The sequence below is a fragment of the Zymoseptoria tritici genome, chromosome 9 (assembly GCF_000219625.1).
Source record: "Zymoseptoria tritici IPO323 chromosome 9, whole genome shotgun sequence".
NCBI lineage: Eukaryota > Fungi > Ascomycota > Dothideomycetes > Mycosphaerellales > Mycosphaerellaceae > Zymoseptoria > Zymoseptoria tritici.
The window spans coordinates 227,219-237,373 of NC_018210.1; the positions used below are offsets into that span (position 1 = coordinate 227,219).

Sequence of the window (10,155 nt, forward strand, 5' to 3'; positions counted from 1 at the left end):
TGGAACTCGACTTTCATCATGACCGCCTACGAACTATACACGACAACAACTTATCATCCTATACTCGCAGGAGATTATACGGACCAGTACTCAAGCACATTCATTTACATCACTCTACCACCAACATGGCCTCTCCGCTTCTCCCTCTCAAACCTCATCTCGGCTCTCTGGACCTAGAATCCCTCTCCCCAACCACATCCGCCGCCTCCTCTCTTCAACCCTCACGTAAACGCCCCTCCCGAGCACAACCCACCACTATCGACCCAGACCAGCGCTCCGGACCCATCGCCACCCGCCGACAAGAAATCCAACGCCAGTACCGTAAACTCTCCTCAATCGCCTTCTCCTCCCTCGTCATGGGATCTTAGGAACTCCTCCTCACCACCAACGCCCTCGCCCTTATCAACGGCGGACTCTCAGGCCTCTTCTGGTCCACCATCCTCGCCTACACAGGACAACTCTTCATCGTCCTCTCCATTGCCGAGATGTCATCGATGGTTCCCCTCGGCGGCGGACAATACCGTTTCGTATCCGCTTTTGCACCTCCGAAGTTCGAACGTATGCTATCTTACATCACCGGCTGGATCTGTTCTGTCGGATGGCAGACTCGCTTCACCGCACACTGCTACATTATCGCCAACATGGGTCAAGCACTTATTGATCTGCAAGCTCGACCCACGGGAACGGGGACTTGGTTCTTCCACCTCACCGTCATCGCTGTCGCCATTCTCCTCTCCTGCTTCAACGCCTTCGCAGCTGGCCATCTCTCCATCGCTGAAGGTGTCTTCGCCATCTGCCATGTCTTCGTGCTTGTACCTATCCTCGCGAGTCTCTGGGTTCTGGCCGACAAAGGCGACTTTCACTATATCTTCTTCAAACTCACGGATAACGGCGGCGGCTGGCCATACACGGGACTTTCAGCCTGCGTGGGACAGCTAACGAGCATGTTTATCATGTTGGGTAGCGATGCGATGGTGTACATTTCTGAGGAAGTCGAGGAAGCAGAGTTCATCGTACCGAGCAGTATGGTGTGGAGTTATGTCGCCAACCTGCCAATGACTTTTGCTTTACTGGTGACTTATATCTACAACGTTGGGGATTTGAGAGAAGTGGTGAGGTCGCCGCATCCGTTGGTGCATGTTTTTGAGACGATGTTGGATTCCAGGAATGCTACGATTGGTGAGTCGTGCTGTATCAGCTGTACGAGAACGATGCTGACATTCAATAGCATTCTCAGTCATCGTCATGGGCCTCCTCATCATGATCGCAGTCAGCACCATGGTTGCAACCTCGCGCCATCTCTTTTCCTTTGGGTGAGCAATCCTTCCCATCGTCACTCGCCATTTCAAGCTGACCCATCTCCTCCATCCCAGCCGCGACCGCGCCCTCCTCTTCGCACCCTTCATCTCCCACGTTCACCCAAGCCTGAAAGTCCCCCTGAACGCCATCCTCCTCACTCTCTTCACCACCTCCATCATTTCCCTCTGCACAATGGGCACAGTCTCAACCCTCCACACCATCCTCGGTCTCTCAACAAGCTGCTTTATGGCGAGTTACAGCGTCTCGATCGGATGCCTCATCCGCAAGCGATGGATAGGGGAAGAGTTGCCAACTTGCAGGTGGAGCCTGGGCAGAGCAGGATTGTGGGTAAATGTCCTCGGTTGGATGTATGCGGTTTGGGCGTTGTTTTGGAGTTTCTGGCCGACGAGGTATGCGATTCAGCCGAGCAATGCGAATTGGGCGATTGTTTTCTTTGGTTGGACTGTGGTGGCGGCGAGTGCGTTGTTTTTGGGCGCTGCGAGGAGGGAGAGGATGGGAAGGAGAGGGACGATGGGGAGGAGGGGGAAGAGTATTTGAGTAATGTGATGCGCCCAACTACTCTTGACGTCCTAGTTCACTTCTCATTCCTCACTTGATCTGCTCCAAGAACTAACATGTGCCTCCTTTTGGTGAAGGATGGAGTGAGCTTTAGAAGGAGTGATAATGGTCGCTTCTTTCTTTCTGCAACGATCCTCCCAGTTGGAACACCATACTTGCCGTCGCAGCCGTGAGCTCTTGCATTGAAGAACAAGCTTCAGTCGTCGCCACGGAGAGAGGTCAACACGCCTTCGTCACTGCGAGCCCGGCGAGCTTTCATCCTTTGACATGTCTCCACGCTTCGAAATCTCACCCTCGACCGCAGCTTCACTACCGCGCAACATATATCGAAGCCTCAGTACGACATCCATCAACCAGGCGGACTAGACTGCTCATTCAGCCATCACGTCGGCCTCTCCGCCCACCATGCACACCTGGCTCCTTTCCAATCTCTCCCCAGCGAGCATCAGCATCCTCTACATGTCCATCTGCACCGTTGTCAGTTGCATGGTGACCGTCGTCCTCGCCATCTCCTTTCACTGGGCCGCGAGCGAGCCCGTCAGCAACAACGACCATGTCCACTTCATACTCAGCGTGGGCCCTTCAGTCCGATTCGGCTTTCGCTGGGGATGGTACTTCCACACCGCATTCTCCTGGATATACGTTGTCTTCGTCACCTTTACGATGACGGCTGAGACGCATGCGCTGATCAATTTTATGAAAGCGAACACGGCTTGGATTGCGGCTTGCTTTGTGGTGGGATGTGCTTGGGTGTTTGGTACGAGAATGGGGGTGTTCAGTGAGCGGCGTGCGAAGCCAGATTGTGCTTGTTGCACTGCGATGTCGACGGAGCATTCGGGCCGCCAGATACATAATACGACTGTCACCCTCCACCAGCCGCTCGTCGCCAACGCCGATCGACGCCCAGCGCGGCCTTCCAAACGATCCTAGACGCCGAACGTCCGGTCCCTACACTCATTCCAACGTCAGCAAACACTCATTCAGCATTCTCAACACGAAAGAGCAAGAAGTAATCTCCTCAGAAACCCAGCACAACGACCCTCCAACCCTTCGGACCGCCCTTCAAGACCACAGGAGCGCATGTGTGTTGAAACCACAATTAAGCAAGACAAATCACTCTGGCCCACGACGCTACTCATGCGTGACTCTCCTCGAGCTTGCGACGTGCAAGTCCTCCGGGCTTTCAGAAATACTATGCTGGCATCCACCCGACTCTCATCACCCACAACATCCACGCAAGAAGCCGCCCTTCGAGACCGAGAAGCGCATGCTTGTTACGATTCTCATCGATACTTTCGTTCGATGACAGGTATTTGATATCCCTTAACTTTCAGGCAGTTCCTCGGCGAACTTTCATTTGGACCAACTTTCTTTTGGTTTCATGCGTGGATCTTCTCGGTCTCGCGACGTGCAAGCTTCTTTTGCGGGTGTGGGGTGATTGAAAGGGGTGGGTTGGAACATCATGGGAGAAAGAGAATGTGGAAAGAGGTACGTACACTTTTGGTCGGACACATTCGAGCATGTTGGGTGGACGCTGATTGTCTTGCAGAGTTTGGCAAGGTCATTCGGGAGGCGTGGTCAATGTCAGGGCGTATTCGGTTTCGTTCGCTGGTCGTTTTCGTCGGGCACAAGTGCATGAGCTGGGAGTTGGGACAATACCTTCGATATTCGAGGACTCTGCGATGGATCGTCAGCATTCTGTACTCTCGCCTCGGTCAGACATCACAATGAAACAGACTCTCCACAGCCACCTTTCGCTTGACTCCTCACCGTCTACTCAAGTCATCCTTCACCATCAGATCGTAGTCACCCGCAGACATCAGCTCCCGCAAGGATCTCCGCATCTCACCGCCTCATGATCATCCGTCACCATCTCAGCCCACATTGCTCTTCATCTCCTCAGCCTCACTTCTGCAGCGACTTGCAGTCACCAGTTCTCATCAGCATCTGCAAATGAAGCCAATCTTTCTGCATCATCGGCTCACCACCTTACCTTCGTTCTTTGAAATTATGTTCTTTCGCCTCAGTTTTGACATGTAGCTCACTCGCAGATACCGGGTGTGTGACCTAATATCTGCAAGTAAGTTGGGGGGTTGTGCATCATCGGCGGTAAAAGTTTGAGTCATTGTTGTGATGTAGCCTCACGTTTGGTTAACGCGCTTTGGTAGGAGGAAGGAAGGAGAGAAAGAGAAGAAGGGTGGTGAAGAGTTTTTATTAAGAGTTGTGAGTGCCAAGGGTGAAGACCGTGGTACTAGTGTGGCGCTAAAGGGGGTTTGGTGACTTTAGTTCCATGGGATGAGGGCGAGGTGAAAGTTTGGGAGGGTGGGATTCTTTGAATGAAGAAGCGAAGGGAAGGTGTTCGACGAGCTTAGGGATTTGTGATGGGACGTCGGCATGCTTGACAGCGGTTCTCGTTGAAGGTCGAGGACGATTTTACGCTTTCCGGCCACGCTTTGGGTCCTGCTCTGCCGAAGGTTTGCATCGAGCATGTTCTGGCTTGGGTTCTCAAGAGGGTCGTGGAACTGTATCGATTCATGCCGGAAGCTCTTGCGCCTGGAAATACTGCACCAGATCCAGCATGGTACTCTCAAGACGTTTTCTCTGACTGATCGAGTAGCTCTCGGCTTCGGCAGCTTCGCGGGCGTGAGAACATTGATGCTGGAGGAGAGACTGATCCTACATGGGGCGTAGCGGCGACCTTGTGGTGGCCGACCAAGTGCATCGCCGTCACATCGCAATGTCAAGCCTCCCTCAACGCTGCTGCGCTGCTTTAAGCGATGTCTTGCACCCCTAGTGTCAAGAACACAAGACTTTTGCTGGCTCGTCATCAGTCTGCGATACCTAAACGGGAGTGCATATGGCTTGCAGGTTATCGGAGTTGGTCCAGATCTTGCCAGTGTCCGGTATGAGGCACATTGCGAGATCGTCTCTGAGCGTTCTGTCGGACACACCGGTCCGCGTTTTGGCGTACGCTTTTGATCCTCACATGGGCCTCTCTGTCTCTCTCCTGCGCAGTGCATTCCAGGTTCCTTCTGAAAGCTGAAGTTCGATGTGCAGGTGCGCCTCTCGAGGTTTCTTATAGAGCACCGGCTCCAAGGCAGGAAGGGCTGCACAGGGTAAGTAGTCGCCTAGCAACGGAAGACTAAAGTCGAAAGTATTTAGTAAGGGTAGAGTTACGTAGTAAAGATAGCTTAATCGAAGAGTGTCGTGTTATAGTAGAGGCGAAAGAGACGTAGTCGGCAACTATAGTCGGCGCTAGTAGATAATAAGAAGTAAGGCTCGTCTAAATGCGGCTATTCTAGATACGTAATTATAACGTTATATATCGGTCCCGTATATATAGAGATCCTCGTAGCCGTAACTAAGTAACTAAGGGCGTAGTTAGTAAATATAGTTAGCGCGGCTCCGAATAAGAAGTTACTCCGCCTAGAATACCGCCTCTATTATTATAAGGCTAGAATTATATACCTAACCCGTAGTATTATCTATTTAGCGTACTAGAGATTATAGTAATACTAGACTATAATAGGTTTAAGAGGTTTATAAGCGTCTTAGTATATTAAAGCCCCTTACTCTCGTAATAGAGTAGTCTATTAAAAGTAATAACTATATATTAAGATAGATCCTACTATACCGATTAAAGTAGATTACCCTAATATTAGTAGAAGCTATTATATCCTACGACCTTCTATAATTGCCCGCTAATACTATATAGCCTAAAGGATACTACTGTCAGAGGCTGGTGCCTGAGGCTGCATCGGCTGTGCCGATGCCTGGGCCAACGCCCAACGGACGAACGCCGGTTCAGAAATCCACTAGGCCGAATCGGGAACAAGCTTCCTTTCGGCCGACTGGAAGGCCACGTATACGCCAAGCGACGCTACGCGCACACACAGCTTATACTCGACGTTCCGTTGTTCTAGATAGATCTTCTTTTCGGTAGCTTTAGAATTTCATACATTCGGATCTGGCCCTTTGTGAGCAACTTCGGTTCAGACCCTTACAACTACGTTACTATAGTAGAGTCTACTAGGCGATAATAATAGTAGTAATACTTCTACTAGACTCGCTTAGCTAAGTAAAGAGAGTAAGGATCTCCTATACCTCTATTAGGTAGTACTAAGAGCCGTATTAGAGACATATAAGACTATATAAAAGAGATAAACGAGCGACTTAACTAGCTCGAGAGCGACTTCCGTAATTAATATATAAGTAAATATATATAATAATAGAGGTAATATACTAAAGAATACGGACTTAGTAATAGATATATAGAATAGGTCTATAGCGAGGATATTAATAGTATACCGGCTAGTAATAAAGATAGAGTAATAATCTCGACTATAGCTAGATTAGAGGGTAATATAGCTATATTATAAGTAATAGTAGATAATATAAAGTACGAGCTTTACGAGTTATTATAGGCGTTCTCGAAAGTCCTTACGAGGCTTAGGAAGTACTACTATTAGTATAATAAGGACGTAGTATAGTAGTTGTACTTATAGCTAAATATAGGATATAATATTACTCTTAGTTTAACGCTAGCTAGAGCGCTTATATTAGTAGGTAAAAAAACAACTTATTAGGGGTCCGCGTCCTAGTAGAGGATCCTATACTATATATTACTACTAACTATACTTTTAGGGCGCCGTAGTTAGTAGTTAAAAAAAATAGACTTAGGATCTCTTTAAGTAGGCTCCCTCCTACCCTATATATTAGAGTCTAACTCGCCCCCTTCTTTAAATAATAAATATACTATAAGCTTACTATAAGAATTAGAAAGGATTATTAGAGTACTAGCTTATATAGCTAGATATAATTATAAAAGCTATAGCTACGTTATATATATTGCTCTATACTATACCTACTAACTATACTTTTAGGGCGCTATAGTCGGTAGTTAAAAAAAGAAGTTAACTTACGTAGTCCCTTTAGGCCCCCCCCTCTACTATATACGCTTCTATAGTAGAGGATCCTACCCTATATATTAGAGTCTAACTCGCCGCCTTCTTCGAATAATAAATACGCTATAAGCTTACTATAAGAATTAGAACGGATTATTAGACTACTTACTTATATAGCCGGATATATTTATAAAGACTTACGTTACGTTATATATATCTCTACTTATTGCGACTACTAACTACGCTTATACGGTAGCGTAGTCGGTACCTATCTTAATAAAACAATATATATAATATATATTATCGTCTATATCGCGTCTAGAATAAGAAATAGGCGAGAAATATAATATTTAATATTATCTATATTTTTAAAATAGCGTTTTAGATAGGTAAAGATATCTAGGTTATAGTAGGTTATTATAGGGAACTTAGATAAACCCTATCTACGTAAAAGTATAGGTTCCCTCCCTACGTTTTATATATAGGTAGGGTAAAGCTTTTAACCCTACCCTACCTATATTGTTTGTTTGTTTGTTTGTTTGTTTGTTTGTTTGTTTGTTCCATTTACGTCCTTTTGGAGTCTAAGACTATGTAGGACGGCTTTGCCCTAAAGGCAAAGCAGTAGATCTAGTTACAATTAGATTCTTTGGTATTCTTTGACCTTAGGGGAAACCCCGTGCCTAAGGCAGGACCTGCAAGCAGAATCTGCTAAAGGACTTTAAAACAGCGCAAGACAAAGGAAATCAAACAAGTGTTGCAGCCTAGGGCTGCAGAATTTTCGCGCTAAGCTTTTTGCAGAATTTTCAGCGGATCCTTCCGCTTCGCACGCACGCTGCAAATTTAAATGCAAAAGCAGTGCAAAAGCAGCAGCAGCTGTCCAACTCGCTGTCTTCTCTTGTCCTTAATATGCCTTTGTAGAACTGTATGCCGCTTCCAAACGCATATAGCTACGCAGGTTAATCGTAGAGTTGTAGATTCCACCGAGTTCCAGCTCTTTGAAGTGCATGTATGCTTCCTTTCGAGGGTAACGACGTCTCTACTAGAGAAGGGATATGCGATTTCGATTTGGATTTCGAGGAGGTGCGCGTATAGGACAGAGTGGACTGCCTCTTCTTCTTCTTCTTCTTCTTCTTGTTCGTAGCGTAGAGAGCTATTCGTTCGAATCGTGCTATTGTTCTGTAGCTTGTGTTTTCGAGGGGAGGCGTGCCTCCAGGTCGTGTTGTTGTTGTAAGGGAAGAGGGATCGACGGCCTCTCCAATCCTCCGGAGGAAACTTGGCTCTGCGATAGTATCGCAGGTTCGTAGCCGGCACCGCGTACAGGTGTTCCTCGTCGCCGGCCTACCCTACCTATAACCTACCTAGGTTTTCCCTATCTAGTATACTATCTATATAAGATATAGAAGTCTCTAGTATATAGAGCGGCATTTATAGAGCTCTACGACCCTAAGGATAAGGGAGGTAAACTAGATTACGTATATAGGATACCTACTATTAAGCTATAGAGAAAGGGAGTATAGAATAGTATCCTATAAGAGTAACGATTCTACTTACTACCGGCGGTATACTATAGTATATATATAATACCTATTAAGGAGCGCGTACTAGAAGAAGAAAGGTATATTAATAATATAGCGGATTTTAAGTTATATAACTTCCTCTAGGATATAATATAGAAGGCGGATATAGTAGTAGACGCGTAATATTTAAAGGAGAAGAAGATTAAAGAGGGGAGGCTAATCCTAGGATAGTAGCAAGCTAGTATTGTCTTTCTTTAAAGTCCTTCGATACTAGCTTCCTACTATCCTAGGCACGGGTCTTTCCCTAAGGTCAAGAGATACGAGAGAACAACGATTGTACATAGATAGACTGCTGTCGCGAGACAGCCGTCCTACATAGTCATAGACTCCTATAGGACGTAAATGGAACAAACAAACAAACAAAACAATAGACGCTCTAGAACATTATATACTATATAAAATAGGATAGTACGCTATAGAACAAGATATAGCCTAAATTGCTTAAAGCGGTAGTATTTATAAATAATAGATTACTAACCTCCTTATTAAAAAATATAAAAACTCTATATAAGGCTTTAACTAGAGATATACCTAATATTAATTAGATTTGTCGAGTTAGATATTACGTATATAAACTTAAACCGAAGAAGAAGTTTCTAAAGAAAGATAATAAATATACGTATCTACGTATCTTAGTTAGTTTTAAAGGGATAAACCTCCCTTAGTTATAGGATCTAATTATTAGGAAAATTAAAAGGGCGCGTAAAGTATTATTTAATAAAGATGTTCGACTTAATACCGCTACTCTAGAAATGCCTATTTAACTACCGCTACTATTAGCGAACCTAGATACTAAAGACTACTCTAAAGATATTCTACTAAATACTACTAAGAACTACCTATCTAGTTTTAACGAGTAAGAGGCTATACGGCTTAAGGGGGAGAAATATAGACGCCTACTAAATAATATCTTATCTAATCCTATATAGCCTATTATAATAATACTATAATAGGAGCTACTACTTTAACTAGACAATCGATAACGTATACTAAACGCTAACTCTAGACTAACGCTAATCTAGGTACTATTAAATATAAGACTTCCTTTAATACGAGAATAGGCTCTAATAGTAAATTTTATATATACCGGTATACGCGTATTAAATTCGGTATCGATCTTTTATATAGTAAAGCGAAATAATATAGATCTAGTACTTAAGATTAAGATTAAGGATATTAGTAACTCTATTATAATAGAGTACTAACTAAGTAAAAAAGAAGATAACTCTCTTATAATACTTATATAGCTATCTAAAAGTAACCGTATTATACTAAGGACTATCTATTAGGTATAGTCTTTCCTATATAGTAAGTATTAGGATATAGCGGTAAATAAAGAAATAAAATTACTAAAGGATAATAATATATAGGAGATCGTTAATAAAGATATAGTAACTTTACTAATCCTTTTAGGTAAATAGATGTTTACTTTAAAGCGTAGTATTAATAGTACGATTAAGAGATTTAAGGCGTAATAGGTCGTACGCGGCTTCGAATAACGCGAGCAAATTAACTTCTTAGAAACGTTTACTACTATTATAAAACTAATAAGCTATAGGATTATGTTTACGCTAGTAGTAAGAAATAGATAGTACGTCTATTAGATAGACGTTAAGACCGCGTTCCTCTATAGTAAGGTTTATATAGAGATCTACGTTAAGCTACTACCCGGTTTTAAGATTAAGGGTAAGTTATATAAGTTAAAGAAGGTGCTCTATAGATATAAAAAAGTACTAAGGATTTAGTACTAAATATTAATAACTACCCTACGCGATTTAGGCTATAAGCCCTACCTA

General features: G+C 44.4%; 2 protein-coding genes across 2 annotated transcripts; both read left to right on the forward strand.

Moving 5' to 3' along the window:
- Positions 1 to 125: 125 nt before the first annotated feature.
- MYCGRDRAFT_95525 (uncharacterized protein) lies at positions 126 to 1,857 on the forward strand (the record flags this gene model as incomplete). Its single annotated transcript, XM_003849236.1, has 4 exons — positions 126 to 321; positions 421 to 1,179; positions 1,229 to 1,313; positions 1,374 to 1,857. The coding sequence occupies 4 exons, from the start codon at positions 126 to 128 to the stop codon at positions 1,855 to 1,857; spliced, it is 1,524 nt and encodes a 507-aa protein (XP_003849284.1).
- A 426-nt stretch (positions 1,858 to 2,283) lies between these two features.
- MYCGRDRAFT_95526 (uncharacterized protein) lies at positions 2,284 to 2,891 on the forward strand (the record flags this gene model as incomplete). Its single annotated transcript, XM_003849237.1, has 2 exons — positions 2,284 to 2,635; positions 2,755 to 2,891. 2 exons carry the CDS (start codon positions 2,284 to 2,286, stop codon positions 2,889 to 2,891), a joined length of 489 nt encoding a protein of 162 aa, XP_003849285.1.
- Between the last annotated feature and the right edge of the window lie 7,264 nt (positions 2,892 to 10,155).